Below are 25700 nucleotides of genomic sequence, written 5' to 3'. Positions count from 1 at the left end.
CCTAATTAACTTCACCGTGAGGGGTAGGTAGCTATCAGGGTCGAGGATATTAAACGTCATCACGACGAACAGGTAAAATCAGTCCGCTTTAACAGCTCGTTATGTTCATCTGTGCAAATTATCTCGATGGTCAAAACGTGTAAGTATCATAAACGTTTGCTATTTTTTTGTTTGTTGCCATAATCCAAAAGCCTATGGAAAAATTTTATTGGGTTTTTGTAGAGGGAACCGGTGTGACGCGTTAGCCTGTTGAGTGTACATCGGTTGTGCGCTCGTTATTGCAGTGCATTATGAGATTGAATGAGTGCACTTGATAAAGTCCACTGTGTTTTCATATGGTTTCGGACAAAATGGCTGTCCTCTCAAATAATGCCCTATTTAATGGTACAGGGAGCGACTTTAGGACACAGCTCTGGATTATTATTAGTGCTTTTATTTTGAAATTCATCTCGGAGTCGGAAGTAAACTCCTGTTTCGTAGTCGTTTCCGCCTCACGTGAGCTGCTGTTGACTGAGCGTTTCAATTCGTGCGACGTAAAGGACTTCAACCCGAAGGTTTGGATCGGGAAGAAGAAAAAGAAGAAAATGTAAGCTGCAACACACGGCATTAGAATAATATATACAATTATATTACTTGTGTTTTAAGACTGACTATAATAAACCCGAACATTGTCGTTCACATTTAGGCCCGTGGCTTGCCTTCTTTTTCTTAGTTTTTATCATCAACCTTCGTCCATGTGTTGTGTTTATCGTGCCTGTTTTCTTAGATTTAAGAACGTGTTTCATAAATGTTCGCCTAAGTAAAGTTACACCAATTTGCGATTAATGTAATCTGATTGTCCGCAAGTGAGATGAATGTTATCGTAGGATCAGTTAACCTCGTATTCACGCTCAGCGGACACTTGACGTTACATTATTTAAGGCTGTAAAAAAAAAAAAAAAAAAACTTCGTGTTTATGTGATGTGGGATATTTCTTACGCATTTGGAAGGTTTCTTTCTAATATATTTTCTGCGTGATATCCTTCCTTTCTTATTGACATTAGTTTGCATTTATTACTGCACAGAATGCTCCAGAACGGAAGTTGCGATTGTGCGTAGATCCGATTGAAACGGCTTATGTAGCAAGAAAAGGTGTAGGGTGAACTTGTTTGTTGGTGTTTTTTTTTTTTTTTTTTTAGCTGGTCAATTGATTGGATGGTTGTAGTTTGTTGTTGCTGTGATGTCATGTGAGTGACACCATATTGGGCTTTGGGAAATGCACCCCAGATTGGCATCTTGCCTATGTCCGATCCATGCAAATACAATTTTTTTTTTTTTTTTTAGTAATGCAATTATCTTAGCATTTAACAATTCTGCAATGATTAATTTAAATGTGATGTAATGCATTAGAATATGCCAGTTCATCTCTTCAGTTACCTTAAAGGAATAGCCTAGTTCACCCAAAAATGAAAATTATCTAATAATTTACTCACCCTCAAGCCATCCTAGGTGTACATGACATTCTTCTTTCGGACAAATACAATCAGAGTTATATTTAAAAATATCCTGGCTCTTCCAAGCTTTATAATGGCAGTGAATGTGAATTTTTTGAATCCCAAAAAAGCACATCCATCCATCAACAAAATAATCCATACAGCTCCAGGGGGTTAATAAAGGCCTTCTGAAGTGAAGTGATAATATGTTTTTGTAAGAAAAAATATCCATAATTATAACTTTAAACTGTAATTACTAGTCGAGTTCCGGCGGAAAAGTGACCTCTGACCCAACGCATGACAAAAGATGTAGGAGTAGCGTAAGCTTAGGTGAGAGTCGACGCCTCTCGTGGTTAAAACAAATAGGGCTGGGCAACAAACTCAAGCTTCTCCAACATTTCTCTTTAAAAATTCTTGTTTTAGATTTCTAATTCGTGACCGGTGTTTTGTTTTGCTCTGTCCTCTGGGCTTCCACATTTGTCAATACATCATGCGTCGGGTCAGAGGTCACTCTTCCACCGGAACTAGACTCGCGTACGGCCGTTACTGGAAGCCAGTAAATATATAGTATATGTATAAACTAATATATAGTTTCTAAATTTATAAATATGGATTTTTTTTCTTACAAAAACACATCGCTTCGCTTCAGAAGGCCTTTACTCTGGAACCGTATAGATTACTTTTTTGATGGATGGATGCACTTTTTCGGGCTTCAAAAAAATTGGTACCATTCACTCCCATTCTAAAGCTTGGAAGAGCTAGGATATTTTTTAAAATATAACTCCTATTGTGTTTGGCTGAAAGAAGAAAGTCATATACACCTAGGACGGCTTCAGGGTGAGTAAATTATGGAATAATTTTAATTTTTGGGTGACCTAACCCTTTAAGCAAGTGTGAATGCGTGGGCATGGTTTATGAATTTGTGGGTACAAATTGAAAAACCAAAGGTACGGTTTACAAATCTGAGTGCATGGATTGGAAATTTGTGGACCAGTTTATTAATCAGTGGGAACGTTTTGTTAAACGGAGGGAACAATTTAAGAATATCTGTGAGTACGATTTATTAACTGAGTGAAAGAATTGTATAACTGTGGCCACGGATTTGCGGGTCTTGTTTTTTTTTTTTTTTTCTCCTACAGATGACTTTCTGGGCTCCATAGGTTGTCGATACAGGACTCTGACATTGTGATACCTAGTGATATAGGCTAGATATAGGTACTAGCGGTTGTCAGGACTCGGGTTTAAATCTGTCCTCTCCTGTTTTGTTTTCATTTTTTCATGTGTCAGACCCTACCAGTTGATCGCAATGCACAATCAGAGCAGATGTTTTAGTTCTTAAAGGTAAAGTATGATTTTTGCGACACTAGAGGCAGCTAGTGGAATAAAAAAAAAATAAAGCAACCTTGCAAACGCTCCCCAACTCAAACATCACACTCTTACAAGTGCTTGAAGGCATATCTCACCGGGTAAAAATAGACGACTTTTCAATAAAAGGTTTAACATATGAGGAATACTTTTAGCTGTGCTGCCATAAGTTAGCAACTGAAACAGCGAACGCGAGCATCTTGCTTATAATAAACCCATCAAACGGATGTGCACCGACGCATATTTTGACGTGACATTTGCCACAGCTGTTTGAGGCTGTTCACACTGGGACACATCACAGGAAACATTATAAACTCTTGTTTGTTTTTCTGGGGTGCATGATGAAGATGTTGTATTGAAGCGTTCATTGTAGCGCATTGCATCGCAACACCCCATTTGCTTTGAAATTATCATGACCTGTTTAAAAGCATTGGTCTAAAAGCAGCGAATGTTGGCTTGCACTTTTGTAAACAAAGCTGAATGTCTTTTTTCATGTAACGCAACAGTCATGGTCTCACACCGGCTAAACACACTCTGGCTCCACCCACCACTGTAGCCACGCCTCAAACTCTTGCTATAGACTGGCAGACCTGTCATTTTTCTGGAAACACTTCAGGAGTTTCGAAGTCGCGATCTGATTGATTGAATTCTACAGGATGTCCCGGGAGACGTGTGTGTCGCGTTCTTTAACAGTCCGGCTGGAAACAAATACCGCGTGGCGGCAAAACCCCTCGTGGAAGAAGAACGCCGTTGTGTTTACAACTTGACAATGAGCGCTTACCAGGATAAACCTAACGCTGGATTTTCAAGCGTATGTAAAGTTTACGGCTCCATTGTTGGAGTAAACTTGCACGTTCTTCAATCAATCATTTTTTAGATGCACACCGTTCTGTTATTGTAGAGACATAGACATTATATTTTCACGCCCCTAAACATGACGCGGAACAAAGCGAACTGTGATTGGTTGCGTTACATGTCAGTCAAACGTCTGCTTGGGCGGTCCTTGGCCAAGAAAAGCTACGATAGAGTCCAGATCTTCTGCCGTCAGTCTGAAGGTCTGGCTATGCGAGACTGTGTGTAGGGTATGTTTAGGGGTTGGAATTTGTTGTAGCTTAGCATTGTGTAGGAAATCAGCACTGTAGAATTGGCTGTGGGGCTAAGTTTGCGCTGAACTGGATTGATGGAAAAAATCGTGCCTAATATCTGCAAATTGGAGTTCCTACCCCTATTTGGAGATCTCCAGGCTGCAGTTATACCCTTCTCAATGATTGCGCTATTCCATATATAAAACCAGCCGTTATTACAAACGGCGAGTCACACTGCTCAAACGTAGCCTACTCTCTGCAACCGGTTACAAAGTTTGTAGAGAGTGTTTACCTGTATACTTTTATTTTCCATATCCACAAGTAAAGCTGATGGTGTTTCTAATCAAAAGAGATCTCGAATGTGGAATTGCTAATACTAATTAGGATAGCGGGAGACATGGGCAACGAGATTAGTCAGAATCAGAAATCGATTTGAAGGAAAGGCACCCACCTTGTTGGTGAGAGAATATCACCGAGCAACTGAATGATTTTTGATCTCAATGTAGCGATATAGCCTACGTGACTTGACCGAATGATACACTAGGCTGTAGTTAGGGCCATGCAGAAACTTGTGATCGATGCTCTTGCAGTTGTGCTGTCACCGTTTAGTGACATTGTATGTTCTGGGTAAACTGAAGTTATATGGTCAATGTCGGTCACAGCGCCTTTTAATTGCTGTTTTTGATCCGGATATTATTCATTTACAAATTTAGCAATGGGCGAATATTACAACTTAGAGTCATGAATAATATCTCTCCCTGGCTCTCTCCTGAACAAGAAACTGCAATGCTTTCTCTCTCTTTCCTGCATATATAGATCTAAAACTGATTCAGACTCTGTCATTTCCCTTCAAAGCTCTATTAAACTTTCCCATTAAAATATACTTATTTCTCTCCATGGTACTTGTAAATCTGCATTTTATGGTCTATTTGGTCTGTGTACCAAACTGTCCATTTGTACCTCTGTCATTGTAAATAATTTTTATTCTGTTACTTGCATTGTATGGATTTGTGGAGCTCACTGTCTTGCTTTCCTATGCCACTGCTAACCATTTTGTGAGCATGCTAGAAATCATTGCTCCATTGTGTTTCTGCAGAGCTGTTTCATTCTGGAGGAGCTTCTTTTCTCGATCCAGGCTTAAATTGACGGATTGTCTTTTTGGGGACTTTTTGATTCGCTTTGTTCCTCTCTTTTTCCACTCGCCCAGAGCGCCACAATTTCAAAGCCATGTCCCAGAAACGGACTGGTGCTAATGCTCAGAAAGGCTTTGCTGTTGGCCGTGGGCTTTTGGCTGGCACTGAGACTTTGAACTTTAGTATGGGTGAGATGCACTCAGACCCCTACAGCTCGTCGTCCCGGTCCCGATCCCGGTCCCGGTCTGGTCTGGTTGGAGGGGAGGGAAAAGACCATGACTCTCCGCTGCACCGCCGAGCGGGCAGCAACATCAATACCGTTCAACTATTCGCCAGCCTAGGTCTGTCATCGACTGATCTGGATGCACTGGCACAGGTTCCAGAGGAGAACTTATGCATGGAGACCTTGCCCCATCTTCTCATGCTGCTTAAGAACCGCAAGATGGAAGCCAGCTGGGGCGACATGCAAGGCGGAAGATTGGACTGTTCCAGTGGGCAGGCACAAAGCCTCTCACAAGGTGACTTCGGTTATACTTCCATGCAAGAAACATCTGGTCGAGGGTACGACATGTTAGATTACAGGAGCGGTAGCGTCAGAGACCGCCAATATTCTGAGCTTTCCCATGACTCCTATCACAGCCTTGGCATGTCAGCGTCATCGCCATCTGACGACATGTTAATGCAGAGAAGAATGGGCTCCCCGTCTCAGAGAAAAGTGCAGGATTTCTTGGGAGTCATGCCCCTCATGTTTCCCCATGTGTGCTCTCTTTGTGATTTTGATGTGCTCTCTGTCATGGTGAGTAATTCAAGCTGGTTGGCTCCTGCACACACACTTCACTTCCTCTTCTTGAGTCCTACTCGTTGAAGAAGAACCTCTTTAAACATAATTTTTTGCATTTAAATCAACACCTCTTAGTTTTGCATAGTATTAAATTTGATAAAATGTCCCTAAAAGATAAAATGGCCTTAAATCTCATTGGACGCTTCTAGTATACAACGTTGTTAGCTGTTGGACGCTTATAGTATACAACGTTGTTAGCTGTATTTCTGACTTGTTCTTTATACTTGGTTCCAGTTAGGACAGTTAGTATCAAGAACTCATTTTAGATCAATTACAGTACTTATTTGTAGATTGCATTCATAGCCAGGAAGGGTAGCTTGTCAAGTTAGCTCTGATCCAGTATGTCAAGGCTTTGAATTGCTTTAGATTTCACTGTAACATTTTTTTTTTTTTTATATATATATAATGTTTTAAAAAATTATTATTATTATTAAGGATGTTTTTCACCATTCCCTGTGTTTGTAAAGGAATGGACTCAACACACGACTGGGATTCGTCACTCCGAAAACCGCAAATTCCTTCTGCAAATGTAAGTAGACTGCTTTGTGTGAACTGTTTGTTCAGATGTTGAAAACCCTCTTAATAGTCATTTAGAAACAAGCCTAAACTTGGCCTACAGTAGGTGCAGTTCCACTATGGATCTTTTGGATCATCCATTGGAGACCGCTCAGTTCGTGGTGATAACCAGAAGCTATACTACTGCTGTCTAGCTTGAAAAAGCAGCATCATAAATTGGCCTATATGACTTGTGCACTATATTTGATTCCTTCTTAAGCTGCATAATAGCTGTGTGAGAGTAATTTTTGTAAAATCTCATGTTTTTCTGCATATTCACTTTTATTGGAGTGACAGCATTCAACTATCACAATGATGACAGAATTTTCATTTTTGGGTGAAAAATACTTTTAGTTAAAAGAAAGTATGAAGAAATCCAGATTATCACCATGAAACATTCAAAGTGGAGCGCTAAGAAGAATTCATAGTGGTTTAATGGACCGTTTTCACAGGCTGCGATGATGTGTTTCCAGTTATCAATATTGCAAATCTCGTAAAGTTTTTCTTTTTTTTTCTTTAATTAAAACACATTTAACGCAATAGGCTACTTTGTGTTAAATTACGTTGGCAGTAAATGGCAAAAAATGAATTAACGCTGCTACAATGTTGTTTCTAATACAACGGCTGAAGGTTTGACAGCAAATTTAACATCTTGTATCTTGTCATATTACGTAATCAATATCTCATTTGTACCTCTTTTGAAAAGTCGTCAAAATGCTATCATGGATTTTTTTTTCTTTTGTTTTTAGAGCAAATGGGAATACAAAAAAATTGATTTCTGTCATCTCCCATTCACCACTATAGTTAAGTTTACCCAAATATGACAACTTCTGCTTCTGAGAACCCCAGAAATGTGAAAAAGGTCCATAAAGCTAATGAATCTATTCTTTTCTGAACCTTTTAGGTGTTCTAAATAGGTTAAACAGTCTTTAACCAATTTCTAACATGAAGGTTCAGTTGAAAAGCAAAAATAAAGAAGCTGTTGCAGTCTTTGAAAAATGAATTTGGTGTGCAAGTGTTCAACATTTAGATTTCTGTAATTTAAAAACATGTGAAATCTCATTCCTGTTGTTTTATAGGTATCCGGACTGGGATCCTCAAATCCCCTCTAGTCGCATGTATGTTACTAGTTGTTGTTTTAGTTTTTTTTAAATACTGCTTTCATAAATATGATACATCCTGCTTATTACAAGTGTCTGCATAGAAAAGCACATTAAAAATGTACTCCTCTCAGGTCGACATCCCTTTCCATGGACACAAAGAGTCGCTCGAATCGATTGCTGGGAGCAGATTCAATTGGTGGTGGTCTACAGAGAACAGGGATGAGCTCCAGCTGGGGTAATAAATCTGTGAGAGGATGTAGTCTGGTCTGCTATCTTTCTACAAGTTGATCTTTTTGTTGAAGCAGTAATCCACTTTCATGGAACAGCTGGACTCTGTCTTGTTTAGAGCAGTGTGGAATTAATTTATCTTTCACTAGTGGTTTGGTAAATTCTTTGGTTAAAGTTGCACTAAGTAACATTTTTCTTCTGTGAAAAGTTGAACCCCTAAATCAATAAATAATAGTCAAAAAAATATATATATACACTGCTCAAAATAATTAAAGGAACACTTTGAAAACACATCAGATCTCAATGGGGAAAAATATCATGCTGGATATCTATACTAATATGGACTGGGTAATGTGTTATGAACGAAAGGATGCCACATCGTTTGATGGAAATGAAAATGATCAACCTACAGAGGATTGAATTCAAAGACACCCCGGAAATCTAAGTGAAAAAATGATGCAGCAGGCTTGTCAATTTTGCTGAAATTTCATTGCAGCAACTCAAAATGATACTCAGTAGTTTGTATGGACCCCACGTGCGTGTATGCATGCCTGACAACGTCGGGGCATGCTCCTAATGAGACGACGGATGGTGTTCTGCGGTATTTCCTCCCAGATCTGGACCAGCGCATCACTGAGCTCCTGGACAGTCTAAGGTGCAACCAGGTGATGTCAGATGGACCGAAACACAATGTCCCAGAGGTGTTCTATTGGATGTAGGTCAGGTGAGCGTGGTGGCCCTTCAATGCTATCATTCCTTCATCCTCCAGGAACTGCCTGCATGCTCTCGCCACATGAGGCCGGGCATTGTTGTGCACCAGGAGGAACCCAGGACCCACTGCACCAGCATAGGGTCTGACAATGGATCCAAGGATTTCATCCCGATACCTAATGGCAGTCAGGGTGCCATTGTCTAGCCTGCAGAGGTCTGTGCGTCCCTCCATGGATATGCCTCCCCAGACCATCACTGACCCACCACCAAACCGGTCATGCTGAACGATGTTACAGGCAGCATAACATTCTCAACGGCTTCTCCAGACCCTTTCCTGTCTGTCACGTGCTCAGGGTGAACCTGCTCTCATTTGTGAAAACCACAAGGCACCAGTGGCGGACCTGCCAATTCTGGTGTTCAATGGGAAATGCCAATCGAGCTCCCTGGTGCTGGGCAGTGAGCACAGGGCCCACTAGAGGACGTCGGGCCCTCAGACCACCCTTATGAAGTCTGTTTCTGATTGTTTGGTCAGAGACATTCACACCAGTGGCCTGCTGGAGGTCATTTTGTAGGGCTCTGGCAGTGTTCATCATGTTCCTCCTCGCACAAAGAAGCAGATAATGGTCCTGCTGATGGGTTAAGGACCTTCTACGGCCCTGTCCAGCACTCCTAGAGTAGCTGTCTGTCTTCCTGGAATCTCCTCCATGCTCTTTAGACTGTGCTGGGAGACACAGCAAACCTTCTGGCAATGGCACGTATTGATGAGCCATCCTGAAGGAGCTGGACTGCCTGCGCAACTTCTGTAGGGTCCAGTTATCGCCTCATGCTACCAGTAGTGACACTGACCCTAGCCAAATGCAAAACTGGTGAAAAACAGTCCGAAAAGATGAGTAGGGAAAAAATGTCAGTGGCCTCCACCTGTAAAACCATTCCTGTTTTGGGGGTTGTCTCACTGTTGCCAATCTAGTGCACCTGCTGTTAATGTCATTAACACTAAAGCAGCTGAAACTGATTTCCAACCCCCTCTGTTACTTAACTGACCAGATCAATATCCCAGGAGTTTAACTGACTTGATGCTATTCTCTGATTAAAAAGTGTTCCCTTTATTTTTTTGAGCAGTGTATTTTAAATATGAAGATTCCAGTCACATGAGTATCCTAATAAGTTTCTTTAAAGGTGCACTTTAACAAAGAACTTATACAGGTAACTTGAAGATGACGAACACTTTTCTTGTGACTTTGCAACTTTGACAGTGTTATTAACCTAAATTGAATCAGCATTCAACTAAATTGATCTGTATATGACAGTACAGTCTTTTTAAATTGTATTAGTTTCATAATGAAGAACTTTGCAACATTTAACGCTGTTATTTTTGTTTCTGTGAAGCTGCTTTACAACAATCTGTGTTGTATAACACTATATAAATAAATGTGATACAATTGACTTGACACATTGGCTAATTTAAATCAGTCATACAATTTTTAAACAACTTTTTTAGGGTCTGATTCCAGTGTGGGAAGGACAAGTAAAATGACATCATATTCAACGGCACCCAAGGTAATAATGCACTGAAAGTTATCTGTTTTTGTTATAAATGGTCCATCAGTTCTGTTGCATTGAAAATGCTCCCTCAATTAAAATATTATTTTAATTGTATATAGTCAGGATGTCCTTTTCAGTATGTGATCTTTTGTTTGAGTGGATGGCTTTATCTTGGTGTTTGCACTCATGTTTTTTTTTTAGATAAAAAGTAGGGTGATCGTGTTAAAATACGAAAGGAAACCGAAGTTAACAAACAGCTTGTTTGACTTGGCAAAGCCCTTTGGCACCATCTGTAAGCATCTAGTACTGAAGAACATGAATAAGGTATTTGTACATGTATGAGCAGCCATTCACAATTTGGAATAAGAATGCCCATAATTGGTATATTTTGAGTAAATCTATTTTATTTATTCATTATTTGTTTAATTTTTTCAAAGGCTTTCCTGGAGCTGCAGACTCATGAGGAGGCTTTGGCCATGGCTAATTATTACCAGCGAAAACCAGCCATGTTGCATGGGAAAGAGATACAAGTTTATTTGTCAAAGGAACTGACTGCAATTAAGGTAAGATTAATTGACCCCCCTCCCCCCTTTTGTTTAATTGTAGGAAAAAGTTAAGCAAATCAAGCAATCAGATCAATTAAGCTTATTTGCTTTATCAATACAGAAAAGTGGAAGGCCGGACAGAGACACTAGAACCAGAGAGAAGAAAGATGTCAGCCAGGTGGTGTTTTTCTATCACTTGCCACGGGAAGGTGACAAGAAAATGGAGCTCCTCAAAATTGCTCGTAGATTTGGCACTGTTGAGAAACATTTATTTGTAGATAAAGGGGTAAGTTACATATGCAGCAATTGTCAGAACATGCATTATTAAAATATGCCCTGTTTCATGGATCTTTTTATTATTTTATTATCTCAATAATAATAGAAAAAATTATCTTCAATAGTCTAAAGGGTGAATTATTATTATTAATTATTTTAAATATATTTTACACTATTTTTATATCTAAGGAACCATAATTTTACGGCCTCTCTACTGTTTGAGCTACAGGAATCATGTAAAATACAGTAAATATCTAGTTAAAAGTAATCCAGGCATTTTCCATGCTGTTTTGTTCACTGCTCTTTGGTGAAGAGAGAATAATATTTAAATAATATATTAATGTGCTAATATAACAGTATATTATAATAGATGGCAGTAATCATCTACATATTTTATTCTACATACTTTTTTTTTTTGCTTTTGTCATGCAGAGACTTTTATGAACTTATTTTGAGTGATGCTAACAAATCAGAATGTTGAAATGATTAATTGAAACGTTAAGCTGATATACAGAAATTAATCAAGCTTACAAACTGTAGTGAATTTTCAAAAGGGGATGCTATTACAATCTAATACTTGAAAATTGCCGAAAATGGAGGGTTTGTGAAACTAATCAAATTACAGTCTATAGACGACTCAAATATATTGCAGATATTTGACATAGCTCATATTTCTTCTCTTTAAAAAAAACAAAAAAAAACAGGCATATGTTCAAATGGGCAATGCTGAGGATGCAGAGATGTTGGTGAAATACTACACTGTCAATCCTTTGACTATCAATGGAAGATCTATTCGACTGAACATCTGCACAAAGTATAAGACTCTAACGTAAGTTGTCCTTTCTATCCAGAGAAACCAATGATATATTTAGAAAGAAAACAAAACCAAATGTGCTCTATATGATGTTCCAGGGTCCCACCAGGAAACGATGACCAAGGAAGGGAAGAACCAGCCCGTAAGAGCAGCGGTAGCAGCAGATCCGCCAGCAGAACTGGTGATAAACATTCATCAAAGAATCGAAGGTCCTCTACTTCCAAAGCCAGAGAGATCTCTGATAAAAAAAAGGAACCAAAGGAACCAAAGCCTGAGGAAGTAGAGGCCCTGGGTGATGGGTCAGGAGATGAAGCTGACGTTATGGAAGCTTGTGACAAAGATGAAGACGGGTGTGATGAAGATCCCTCTGCAGATGATGTCGACCTATCATGTGATGCAGAGCAAACCAGTGAACAAGCACCAGATAATGATGACACCAACCTAGAGGATGAGGAGGACCCTGAAGCGCAACAAGCCAGAAATGCAGCCAGCGATGAGACCATAGAAGACCAAAAAGACTGTGAAAAACAGGAAGAGACTCCACTGGAGGAACCTGTGACATCTGAGGCTGAGCAGGAGAACACAGATGAGCTTCCTAAAGACCTTGAGGAACAGAATGGTGATCAAACTGAAGATGAGGGTGCTGAAGAGGACAATGAAGAGCAGGTAGGATCTTTTGCACATAAGCACATAATCTGAAATGCTACTGAGCAATCCTTTCTTAAAGGAATAGTTCACAAAAAGTATATTCTGTTAACATTTACTCACCCCTCATGAACACATGAGATATATTTTGAAGAATGTGCATGCAGATCTTTTCCACACTATGAAAGCATACAACTTTTTGTTAATAGCACTTCTCGTGTTTATTGCCTCTTTAGATAAATCGCTTGTCATATTCCTAAATTTGATCTCAATTGGATAAAAGCGTCTGCTAATAGAATATATGAAAATGTAAGGTTTTTCCACTGTTCGTGGTACAATAACTTGGAATTTACCAATTAACAGTTTTTTACTGTAGAATTTTTACCATTTATATCATATTTTGTGTCACATTTTTTATATTTCATAAGCTGCTTTAATCCAAGTCTTCAGAAGATGTACAATCTCATAGACCACTTTTCTGGTGCTGTTTTGCCCTCTTTAGAGCTTTAATATACAGTTGTAATCGAAATTATTCAACCCACATTGCAAATCAGGTTTATTGGCAAAATTTACAAACTTTCAGCTGTTTGCAATGAACAAATCAAACAAAAGTAATTTAAATGGCTCAACACAACAAATGTTTCAAGTGGCATCCCCAAATCCAACTGAAAATTCAACTTTTAATGACTTATGCAGTCTCAAAATTATTCAACCCCTTCATGGCAATTCAATCAATTTTTGACTTGAAGAAGGCAATTGCGCAGATTGGAGCAGGCATCATTTGGACGGACCACAATCGCCTGACAGATCTAGATTTTGCCAACGACATTGCGCTGTTCGCAGAAGATGAAACTTCCAAAGATGATTGAAGATCATGAAGATGATTGAAGATCATGAAGACCAGACCTGCAGGTTTTCCAGCTAACAACGTCGTTGAAGCAACACGACTGGAGAGACAGTGAAAAAAATCACCTACTTGGGAGCATCGTTTGTCACAATGGTGATGCCGAGACAGATGTCCGGTGCCAATTTGGGAAAGCTTCGGTCGTGTTACCATCAGCTCCAGCACATCTGGACTCCCTCTGGATCGCGACTGAGGTGAATTGAGCCTCTGGCGCATTACACGTAAATGATTTTATTCGGTGCTTTTTGTGCATTCACACGTCTGACGCCCGAGTTGAAAAATCTGAACTTTGGCGTCTGTTCGCGCTGCGTTAACCAATCAGGAGTCTGCTTGCTGCTGTCACGTGGTGAAGTGACGGGACAAACTCCCGCCCGGAGTCACTCATTCAAAATGGAGTATAGCAATATAGCAGAATATAATATTCAATATAGCAGTTAACTGAGCATCACTAGAAAGTGAGTATATACTAGTGCAGTGGTTCTCAACTCCAGTCCACAGGACCCGTTGCTCTGCACATTTTGTATGTCTCTCTTATCTGACACACTCAGTTCAGTTCATGGAGTCTCTCTTAACGAGCTGATGATCTGATTAAGGTGTGTTAAATAAGGGAGACATACAAAATGTGCAGAGCAGTGGGTCCCGAGGACTGGAGTTGAGAACCACTGTACTAGTGAGTATCACTAGAAAGAGCACCAACAGTGGTATCCATACCACAGTTTTAAAAACATTGATAGTTTTTCAATATTTAATATACTGTATTTAAAATTTCATAAACATTTTCTAACCGAAGACAGATGGACAGGTGCTCTGCAGCTGGGATCGAGCGCCTGTAGTTGGTGTCCTGAAGGGTGATCCTCACTCCGATGCGTTAACTCTCTCGATGAATGCTCGATCAACATCAGCCATCTTGCAAACAGACAAGCGGATTTCGCCTCAGACACGCGTCAATTTCGCTTTAAACTTTTTCTTTTTATGGATTCAAAATGAATGGATTCAAAATGTTAGAGCGTCCAACTAGACGTGGTTGACGCGAATTTGATGCACTATTCGTGTTTGGTGTGAACGCATAGTAAGTCGTGGCAATAATCTTTGGTACTTTGTAGAACACCCTTTTGCTGTTTTGACCTACTGCAAACAAGATGTATAACCAGATACAAGCTTCTGGAAGCATTTCAGGTTTGCGTGCTGCAACTGCCTTCTTTAAATCCCACAAAAGATCTTCTATGGGGTTCATGTCAGGTGACTGTGATGTGACTGTAGAATCGTCCAGAACTTCTTCTGCAACCAAGTCTTGGTGGAATTTGAGGTATGCTTGGGATCATTGTCCTGTTGGAAGGTCCAATGATGCCCAAGCTTCAGCTTCCTCACTGACGGCATGATGTTTTCTCCTAGGATTTCCTGATACTTCAATTAATCCATCTTGCTTCCACACGCTGCAGGTTTCCAGTGCCAGAGGATGCAAAGCAGCCACAGAGCATCACCGAGCCCACCATGCTTAACTGTAACCTTTAGACTGTAGACTTAACTGTAGTGTTCTTTTCGAAAAGTTTTGTTTCATCGCTCCACAGAACATAATCCCAAAACGTATGTGGCTTATTTATTTGATTTTGAGCAAATTGGAGCAGACTTTTCTTGTGCTTTTGGGCCAGTAGTGGTGTATGTTTTGGAGTTCTGGCATGCGTTTATTACGTGCTTTACTGTGCAAGCTGAAACCTCAGTGTCTGTTGCCACAAAGTCTTGCTTTAGGTCTTTTGCAGTCACTCAAGGGTTTTTCTGAACCTGTCTTCTCAGAAATCTGTTTGCAGCCATTGATGGCTTCCTTTTCTGCCCCGTCCAGGTAGTGTAACCTTGTTCTAGGGCTGCACGATTATGACAAAAATCATAATTGTCGATTATTCCCTTGAAATTGTAATTGCGATTATTAATTACGATTATCACAATTCACATTGAATGATGTTTTGAATAGTTTGGTCATGGGACCCACATTTCCCCATGGTCATAAAGCTGCGACCCACCTTTTTAGGAATTATAGGCCTATTATAATACATTTGTTTACACAAAAAAAGTTGACACACACAAGTACTGTCCCCCTTTACTTAACATAATAAAATATAAGAATATGACTAATACTGATAAATAAACATAATCCATAACATAATTAACATACAGTAATTGTTAATACAATATCTTGGTATGAGCCACCACAGTAGAATATAGAAATGACCAATAAGTGGCATTATGGGGTTATGGAAACAACAGTTAGGCTACCATGGTGATACACAATACTTACAAGAACTGTTAAAGAAACATGGAAGCTGTTCCTGATAAATAGAATGAACATCAAACCTGCATGCAAAACACATGACGTACCAATAACGTGATTAATTGGTATTTTGCTTTTATTTCGTTACTTACTAATTTACGACGTTGCATGCTTGTATTTCTTTTGCGCTTTAGTGAAGTGATACAGCGTGCATCAGCGTGTGATACAGCGTGCATCAGATTTTTTTTCGTAACAAGTTATGAAAATAATGATAGAATAATGACACTGACATATAGCCTGACATCATCTGACCGCAGATACTGAATCTGGACAACACGTTTTTTTTCTAATTTAAAACGTAACGACGTTGCATGCTTGTTTATTTTGCGCCTTATATAGTGAAGCAATATACAGCGCGCTCTGCCGCATTTGCGCGTGCTATTGAAGAGTGCGCGCTACTGCAGTATAGCGGCTGAGAGGACAGGAAAGTCCGTTTTTCTGAGTTGCGAGACTTTTTATTTCAATAAATAAACACTTACATCTCTGGTAGTTCCTATTGTGCTGGGTTCTCTGAAGTAGTCGTATTCGCCTCTCACAACGTATCATGCTCTAAACACACCACGCAGATATATTGTAAGCGAGTTTTTTTTTTTTTTTTTTTGTAATCGCGGCTTTGAACGATTACGTAATCGTGGCATCCGTAATCGTAATCGCGATTAGAAATTCTATTAATTGTGCAGCCCTACCTTGTTCCTTTAACTTTGTACTTCCAGGAACTTTTTTAGTGCCTTTACTATCTTTTTGTATCCTGTCCCTTGTTTGTGAAGGGAAGTGATAACTTCTCTTAACTTTTTGGACCATTCTTTTGACTTAGCCATATTTCTAACATGCAGTCAAACGTGACACTCAAAAAACATAGCCAGTTCAGGTATTTCATGTGTTCTACATCAAGCACACCTGGTGCAACTAATGAAGCCCTTGATTAGTTGCATCAGGTGTGCTTGAGACAACACCTGTTTTGCACATTTGTGCTGTTGTGAGGGATTCTATTCAGGGGGTTGAATAATTTTGAGACTGCAGAAGTCATTCAAAGTTGGATTTTTAGTTGAATTTAGGAAAACTACTTGAAACATTAGTTTTGTTGAGCTACCTCAATTAATTTTGTTTGATTTAGGCTATTCATTGCAAACAGCTGAACGTCTGTAAATTTTGCTAATAAACCTGATTTGCATTGGAGGTTGAATAATTTCGATTACAACTGTAAATTACATGTTCACTATTTTGACCTGTGGGTCTTTTGACTATCTGTATACGCTTCTAGGAGGGTCAAACTGAAACTGACTTTCCTGAGAACATGGATGAGTTTGTTACTCTTGATGAGCTAGTGGAGGAGGACGACGCTAAGAGAAAAGACTCAAAGCCCAAAGCTAAATACACATCAGGTAATGCCCTTGAGCAATGTCAGTGGCTTTAGCAGTGATCCATGACAAGGCTCTCTTCTTTGGATTCCGTCGACAGTGTTAAATAATAATAAAAGGTTACAGTCATATTGTCTGTGAAAACTTCTATGCCCTCTGGTTTTGATATCTATAACTGTAACAAGAACAGAGGATGACCCCCAAAAATCAAAAAAGCTGGAATTTATAAAGAGAATCCTGCCTTACTATTGTACTTAAGTAGGACGTAGGAAGGAAGGACACAAATACTCAGCACTTCCTGAATAATATTCCTGATAATTTAACCAGACTACTCATTTTGTTCATTTAGGAGTTGCAGTGTTTCTATTTGTTTTTGTCCTCAGTCACATATTGGACAATGTTAACTACACCTTATGGGTTGTAATTATGTTTAGTTTGACATTAAATCTTGTAGGCTCTTTAATAAGCCAGAGTATCCTAATATGGATAGTGTTTTTTTTTTTTTTTTAAAGGCCTATTAAAATTTCATTGTAAAATTAATATTTGCTGTGCTTATTTATTTGATTCTCAATTAAAACAAGAATCTATAGCAGGGATGGGGAATGTCGGTCCTGGAGGGCTGCTGTCCTGCAGAGTTTAGTTCCAAGTCCAACCCTTATCAAACACACCTGAACAAACTAATCAATGTCTTCAGGATCACTAAGGCTACAGGCAGGAGAGTTTTTTTATTAATTTTTTTAGGGTTTGAGCTAAATTCTGCAGGACAACGGCCCTCCAGGACCGATGTTCCCCATCCCTGATCTATAGCATTACTGTAAATAACGTCTGTGGTATTATTTATCTGAAAAAACAAACAAACAAAAAAAAACACTGACATTCAACAGAGAGCTTAATTATTACTTTATATAAAGCGTGAATGAATGGGATCGGTATCGGACGATTATGATGACACAAAAATCGGTATCGGCTGCAAAAATTCTGGTCTGAGCATCCCTATATGTTTAAAAGTTTGGGATTTTTTTTCAATTGATCAAAAGTGGCAGTAAAGACTTTTGCATGGTTACAAAACAAATAGATTTCAGATAAATGCTGTTCTTCTGAGCATTTATCAGAATCCTGACAACAAATGTTTAATGGTTTCCACAAAAATATTAGGCAGAACAAAGCCTTATTTACACTGATAATAATAAATGTTTCTTGATCAGCAAATTGTCATATTAGAAAGATTTCTGAAGGATCATTTGACACTGAAGACTGGAGTAATGATGCTGAAAATTCAGCTTTGCCATCACAGTAATAAATTACATTAAAAACTGTTTTAAAACAGAAAACGGGTTATTTTAAATTATAACTATTTCACAATATTACTATTTTTACTGTATTTTTGATCAAATAAATGCAGACTTGGTGAGAATGAGACAAAAACACACAAAAAAAAATCCTACAGACCCCAAAATTGTAGCTATTGATTAAGCATGTTTTTTTTGTTTTGTTTTTTCCTCAAGTCAGTCTGTTAAAATGACTTATTTCATCTTGTATGTTTCAGGAAGCTCCAAGGATAGTAGAGTAAGTCTCTAACTTCTTGGGCACTTTAAAATGTATTAAAATAGTTTACAACTAATGTCTGTTCATTGATTTATTGATTGTATTGAATAATTATTTGTGTTTTCTAATTATAGGGATTTAGAGTTGTAAATGTCGTTGGATTTAAACGTGGCCACGGTTATATTGATGAAATCCTTGCTCTTGCCAAGCCATTTGGTAAAGTGGTGCGGCACCTGGTCTTGGAAGTTAGGCCTGAGGTAACAGCTCTCAGATATTCTGTTCTTGGTAGTTCAGACCGCTTCACTCACTGCAGCTTTACTGTAGCTATCCACACAGATTTCTTATGCTAGACCATTTAAGAATGTATGTGTAAATGTTTATTATCCATTGGCAAGCTGTGTTTATGAATTCATTGCCATTTGGTTGGAAGGAACATGTTTTTGTGGTGTTCAGTCAGTTGTAAATCAGAAATTCTCAGAGATGGCCTGAAGTGTAAGAATTTTGTTTCCCTTAAATGTGTTGTGCTCTGTTTTAGGCCTTTCTGCAGTTCTCCAAAGAAAAAGAGGCAAGAACAATGGTTAGTTTCTACACCAGAAATGCCTTACCATCTGTGTGTGGAAAACCTGTGAGAGTTTATCATTCACACACCTATCCAACCATCCAGGTAAGACTTGGGCTTATTAACTCACCATTAATAAAATGTATGTGAATCTAAAAGAAGCAGAATCTAATGCCTATATCTGTGTAACATCTACAGAGTGGCAAAGTCATCTACGTTGGTAATGTTCCACCCTTCAAAGGCTCAGATGCATCACTTCTGAAAATCGCAGAACCATTTGGAAAAATCAGGAAATATTATCTGAATCGATTACGTAATGAGGTAATTGTAAAAATGGAACAATTTCTGATGGATTTACAAGGAAATAATAAATGTTTTGGTGTTTATGATATTTGTATGTTTGCTCAGTGCTTCATTGAGATGGAAAGAGGGGAAGATGCTGAGAAAATGGCAGAGGCCTACAAGGAAAAGCGACCTAAATTGGAAGGCAAACGACTGGTTGTCTACGTGAGCAGGAAATTTAAGCAGCTCAAACGTGGGTCAGTTGGACATTTAAGATTGTTTTTTTTTTTTCTTGGGAAAATAAGGCTTTCCAAAGAATGTTACATGGCATCTGTTTGATAATATTATCTTCTCACAGACAAAGACCACCCAGCCCAGAGACCGAGGATAAACGGCCACTCAAGAGAGAACGCTCCAAGGAGGATGAGGCTCAGAGGAACTCCTCTGGAAAAAGTAAAGACAAAAAAGAGGAAGAACCTTCTGTCAAGAAGATCAAAGTGGATGAGCCTGTCGCTGATAAAGCTAAGGAGATGGAGAGTCATGAAGAGAAGGAAAGCCTAAATGTTTCAGCAGAAATTGTTCCTGAGGAGAAGAAAGAGTCAGAGGAGAAACAAAGCGAAGACACATCAGAGCTCCAGAATATGGAGACTGAACCTGTGAGTGACTTCATTATTCTTTTCATATATAGGGCGACACGTTATATCGTTTCAGCATCGACATTGTGATGTGTACATCTGCAATAGACACAATGTCAAATAGGGATTGCAGATGTGCGCATCATTTCTCTACAGAAAATTTTGGACTAAACCTCTCAATTCATATGGATTAGTTTTATGATCTCTTAATGAACGTTTTAAAGCGGCAAAATGTCAGTTGCGTAACTGTCAATGAAGGGATAGAAAGTTCTCAGATTTCATCAATATGGTCTTCATTTGTGTCCTGGAGATGAACATAAGTCTCACGGGTTTAGAATGACAATTAAAATGTTTGGGTGAACTACTCTTTTAATTATGCCTGGTTAAGGCAAACTATGTAATTTTTCGCCATTAGAGGTCGTTTATTCAAAGCCATATTGGTTACAAAAGCCGCTGGAGCGGAACGATTGCTAATGAGAGACAAGCACGACATAAGGCTCGAAGGCAGTGGAGCTTTTATTATGCCGCAGACGCCGCTTCCGCTTCTTCCGGTCATGAGTATGTGGGGTAACGCAGTGCTGTTTTATCATAGATACATTTGAGTGTGATGAAAGTTGTTATAATCCTACTCTGTGCGTTCGCTCGGCGGCTACGATATGAGACACTTGTTGCTTTGGATATTTTGATCCAAAAATCTTACTAAACGTGTGCCTTTAAAATGTGTAAATGTGCTTCTGTTACTATTCTGTTCATTCTATTGCTCATATTTCATCTACAGTGCATTGCAGCGGTACAGTAATCACATGTAGGGAACCACATGTTATACATAAATTGAGCTCATAAATTGGGTTCATGCTGTTCGATTTTGGTTGTCTGAGACAGATTTTGTGAACCCTAAAAGATTCCTCTGATCCTAGGACAAAATTTGAAGTCTTTGATCGCCAGTTTGACATGTTAAACATGCAAGCTATGTCCAATACTTCAAGATGGATTCTCCATGTTGGCAGATGACTCCGTCGTGCATCCATGCCAATGGAAGCCTAGCATACAGACGTTTTACCAAAGGATCACAGAATATCAGAGCTGATTCTGCAAGAAATCCACAAAGAAACATAGTGGACGCAACTGTATTCTATCTAGATTGTGCCAAATGTTCCGGATTCCCAATGCCAATTCCTTGATAAGAAGAATCCTGGTGTTATAGGTCAACAAATTATGGCAGACTTACCCAGAAATGGAGTTCTTCCAAATGAACCAGCATTCACCAGATGTGGATTTGACTGCTTTGGTCCATTTGAGATCAAGCGTGGAAGGACTACAGTTAAAAGCTATGGTGTCATCTTTACTTGCCTGGCCTGTAGAGCTGTTCGCATAGAGGTAGCAACATCCTTGCATACAGACTCATTTATCAATGCTTCATAGGAAGGAGGGGTCAAGTTATGGAAATGTGCTCTGACAATTAAACTAATTTTATTGGTGCTGATCGAGAACTCGAAAGGTAATTTCAAGAATGGAACAATTCCACAATAGAGAAGAACACCTTGCTTCAACGTGGCATCACATGGATGTTCAATCCTCTGGCTGAATCTCACCACGGACGTGTATGGGAGCATATAATCCATTCTGTTAAGAAAATTCTCAATGCCACTTTGAAGGGTCACAACCTAGAATAAGGATGGTCTTTAAACATTTCCCTGTGAAGTGGAAGCTGTCTCGAACAGTCAACCCATAACTATCCCCTCTAATGATCCAAATGATCTAGAATCTCTCACACCTGACCACTTGTTGATGAAGGTAAAACCTTCTTTGCCACCCACCCACCCTTAGAAATAGGTGCAACACATGGCCGACCTCTTGGAAGAGATGGATTTAAGAATACCTTTTTGAAACCAGAGCTTCAAGGATGTCAAAAATGGATGAAAATATCCTGAAATGATAAGCCTTGTAGATGAATCAGCAGCTAGAAATTCATGGGTAATGGGAAGAATTGCCAAAGCAATACACGATGAACATGGACTTGTACGCAGAGTTCAAGTTAAGACTAAGACAAGTGAGCTTGATAGACCCATCACAAAGGTCTGTCTCTTGTTGGAAGCTGATTGAGACAGTGAGATGGTCTGTGATCAGTTATGTCAGGGTTTGTTAGCAACAGTCAATCTCAGAAAGAAGAATTGCTATGCTACTGTATCTATAGTTAAGTCTCATTGATTGTAATTGTTTCTAACAATAGAATACAATTAGAGGCCAGGAGTGTATAGCCTTGAATAGGATGGTGATGTTTAGAGGATGTGGTATTTAAGCAAGTAGGGAGCATAACTTCCTTTGATCAGCTGTGGAAGTGCATGGTTTTTCTGCTATCTCTTTTGTTTGTTTCTGTTGTCTTTTTGGAAACAAGAATAAATCAGGTTTTGGTTAAGAAACATGAAGATGCGTAAAGATGCTTTACTGACACAGATTTTTACCAAACTATGGATTTACAGCCATGATCAAAATTAAAGCTAGAGATTGCTTTTGTTGGCTAGCCACAATTTCTATCCCGCATGCACATGCAGCTCAGTCACAAAACTTATCAGCTTGTGCACAGCAGCTATACAGGACTAAATATTGAATTTATGCTTAATATTCTATTACATTTACTTCTTAGGCATCTTTAATCTTCATATCTCTGATTGTTCTGTTGTCTGTGTTTCTTTGTCTGGATACAAACACTGTACTGTACAAACACTGCGTGGTATTCGTTTTTGGTATTGGAGCATTTTAATGAGTACGAGTACACGAGCGCACTATCGGGCCGATATTGGTATCAGTGCATCCCTAATTTTAACTGATGATTCCAAGAAATTTTCAGAAAAAAAATTCCTATTCCATCATTCACTGAAAAATCTATGTTGTCATCATTTATTCACCCTCATGTTCTTCCATACCTGCATGACATTTTCTTCCTTGGAACACAAAAGAATGTATTTTATTTTCTTTTGTCTTCAGTAAAAAAGAATGTTGTCTGGATATAAGCACATGAAAAGTTGTTTCTGGCTACAGCTCCAAGGCTTTCTGGCAAAAGTAATAAATACTCCAGCATCCAAATTATGATATGTGTGCCATTCACAACCCAGCAAACAGTGAATAAGTTAACTTTTCATTCAGTTCTTCTAGGTGTTTATGGAAATTGTGATTTGCGACATGTGAACCACAGTGAGGGAAATGTGAGGGAGAAACTTCATGGGAGATACAAACATATAAATTAATTTGATATTCTATGAAGTCTACAAGATGGAGTGTTTTAGAACTACGTCACACTCGTTACATTATGACAGTGCGCATTATATATATATATATATATATATATATATATATTTTTTTTTTTATTTTATTTTTTTTTTTTTTTTTTTTTAAATGCTTTCTCACTGCTACCAGGATATACTTGATCGAACCACTGCTTTGCTTGATGTATCCTTTGACCAGGAGGCTGAAGATGAAGAAACTGTTGCTTCAGAGAAGAGTGTGAAGACTGAGGAAAAGACCATTACAACAGCACCATCTGAAACAAAGCCTGAAACTAGCCATTCTACTCTAGAGCCATATGATCCTAATGTCCCAGTGGGTAAGATGACGTTTGACATAACCAAGCTATTAATTTAGTGTTTTATATGAATTTTCTTCAGCTTTTTGGACAGATGTGGCACTAAATCAGTTTGGCTTGCTATAAAATCCTTTAAACCAAACCATAAATGTATTATAAAAAGCGATGGACCCCGACTAAGGAAATATTTCATTATCATTATTTCATTATTGTAAGAAGCCTCATTAATGAACCTCATTTGTCCTGTTTCAGGTGTGGAGTTTGTGAAGATGGGGTACTACTGCAGAATCTGCTTCCTGTTTTACTCTAATGAGGACACTGCTAAGAAAATTCACTGCAGTAGCCAAGCACACTACGATAAACTTAAGGTGATTTTTATTTTTTTTTCTCCTTTATTTGTCCTTGATCATGATGTCAGATCTTTATGCATTACATTTTGAGGATTCACTTTTTTTATTAGTAAATATTTGCATTATTACATTGACATTTTTGTGGTTTTAAGTATATGTTTTTTTTTCTTCTTATCAGAAATATTTGGAAAAGGAGAAAGCCAAAGCACAGAGTAACGGGACGAAGAAATGAACCATTGACGCTGGAACATCTGTTAATATGTCCATTGTGTCCCTGTCTTTTTTGTTCACCATGTATAATTTTTTCCTAAAAAATTATTAGACTGAGGTATTGCTTATTTTAATGTAGTTATGAAAGCTGGTGCATTCATAAGCAATTCCTAGCTGTTCAGTCATAGTGATTTAGATGTGAAGTTTAACATTTTACGCCTAAATTGCTACTACTACTGTTTTTGTTTTTCCTTTATTTTATTAAACTTCCAGCATTCCTTATACTCTGCCTGACTGTTTTTAATCATTTTTCTCTTTTTATTTTGTATTTTGTGAAAGGAGAATAATATTCATGGCCCCTTTGTTTAATGTAATTAATCAGTGTTACCTAGCATTTTACAGTAAAACTGCACAAATTTGAGTTGTCCAAATCAATTTCTCTTTCCTATAATATAAGATCCCATGAAATTCTACAAGGCCTTTTGACAACGGGCATATTGTGTGTTTCTTTTAGCTATTATTTTAATGCCATTGCCTATGGTGTGTGAATGTCAGAACGGAACGTGTAACAGAACGTGCATTTAAATGCCCTAAACCCTTGATCACTTGGGTCCCATCCAGATTTTTTATTTATTTATTTTTAATCGGATGGCATGTGAAAATTCTATCAGAATAAATAATAGCTTAGCAGCAAAACATTGGCCATAATTTTCAGACTCTTGTGCAGTGCTCTAAGATAGGTAGTAAGAAATGAAATGTGGATTTGACAACACTATTCTGTTCTACAATATAAAAACCATCACACAAACATTCATTATTCATTTAACTTTTTTCTCAATAGAGACTGTGAAGCTGACGTCACACCGTGTTGAGTTCTGGGTAACTTTTGTTTAGATGCCATATTAGGAGGATCGTGCTGCCTTTCTGCTAGCGAGTTTTCTGTTGTGATAGTGAAAAATGTCTCCATAGTTCATTCCTGCTACATAGAGCAGGACTGCTATAGTCATCATAGAGGGAGAAAACTGAGCAATGAGTGAAATGAAAAAATGCATTAAGGGAAGCAGGTTGAGGAGAATGACAAGAAGATGCAGAATAGCACATCTATTAGTGTCACTGATTAAACCCACTGCCTATCACTCAATAAAATATTCACATTGCTGAGTGTTTTTTTAATTAACGTTATCTTTGCTAGTATGATTCTTGGAGTTTTTAATTGTGAATTACAAAACAGCCACTACAAAACTGTTTACAAGCTTCTAGGGATTTGATTTTGGTTGTCATCTGTTGAATTAAATATTGAAGAAAATACATGTGTCAGTGTCTGTCCACTGAATGTGACCGGCAATCTCTGATTTCCCTCTGTAGCCATGGGGAAAAGTGAATATTTACAATGACAAAAAATACGATAAAAACAAAGTTATCATGCAATGCAATAAACTAGCTTTTCTTCCCTGCAAACGATACCATGAAGAGTGAATATTTAATTTCAAGGCCAAAACAAAAAAAGGTAATCCGGTATTGGAATTAATTGCAGTAGCAGAGCGACCCTCTTAAGATGGCGCCACCACCCCGGCATATTGAGGTGTGACGTAGCTTCACATTCTCTAGGCAAACATTGCAGTGTGTGTTCTCTACACCT

General features: G+C 38.5%; 1 protein-coding gene across 3 annotated transcripts; it reads left to right on the top strand.

The window, feature by feature from the left end:
• Window positions 1-451: 451 nt before the first annotated feature.
• Window positions 452-24867, top strand: LOC307171285 (uncharacterized protein). Of its 3 annotated transcripts, none has more exons than XM_079892797.1 (21): window positions 452-586; window positions 5019-5851; window positions 6364-6425; window positions 7531-7569; window positions 7686-7789; window positions 9992-10050; window positions 10237-10359; window positions 10473-10598; window positions 10702-10866; window positions 11561-11685; window positions 11769-12336; window positions 16804-16924; window positions 18447-18466; window positions 18580-18702; window positions 18981-19109; window positions 19203-19325; window positions 19413-19543; window positions 19645-19942; window positions 23384-23522; window positions 23754-23869; window positions 24030-24867. In XM_079892797.1, the coding sequence occupies exons 2-21, from the start codon at window positions 5150-5152 to the stop codon at window positions 24081-24083; spliced, it is 3327 nt and encodes a 1108-aa protein (XP_079748923.1). In that variant the 5' UTR covers window positions 452-586; window positions 5019-5149; the 3' UTR covers window positions 24084-24867. The 3 variants fall into 3 exon arrangements, with proteins under 3 accessions (XP_079748923.1, XP_079748922.1, XP_079748924.1); XM_079892796.1 differs by having other exon boundaries at window positions 23336-23522; XM_079892798.1 differs by having other exon boundaries at window positions 535-586; window positions 5132-5851; window positions 23336-23522.
• The last annotated feature ends 833 nt before the right edge of the window (window positions 24868-25700 follow it).

Source organism: Squalius cephalus (assembly GCF_949319135.1).
Source record: "Squalius cephalus genome assembly, chromosome: 14".
NCBI lineage: Eukaryota > Metazoa > Chordata > Actinopteri > Cypriniformes > Leuciscidae > Squalius > Squalius cephalus.
Note: the sequence above shows the minus strand (reverse complement) of the source record. Positions and strands in the feature narration are given on the sequence as shown.

Coding starts and splice junctions, on each gene's coding strand:
- LOC307171285 (XM_079892796.1), top strand. CDS start 5,150: ATGTCCCAGAAACGGACTGGTGCTAATGCTCAGAAAGGCTTTGCTGTT. Junction 6,426..7,530: donor CGCAAATTCCTTCTGCAAAT/GTAAGTAGACTG, acceptor GTTGTTTTATAG/GTATCCGGACTGGGATCCTC. Junction 18,467..18,579: donor GAAGCTCCAAGGATAGTAGA/GTAAGTCTCTAA, acceptor TTCTAATTATAG/GGATTTAGAGTTGTAAATGT.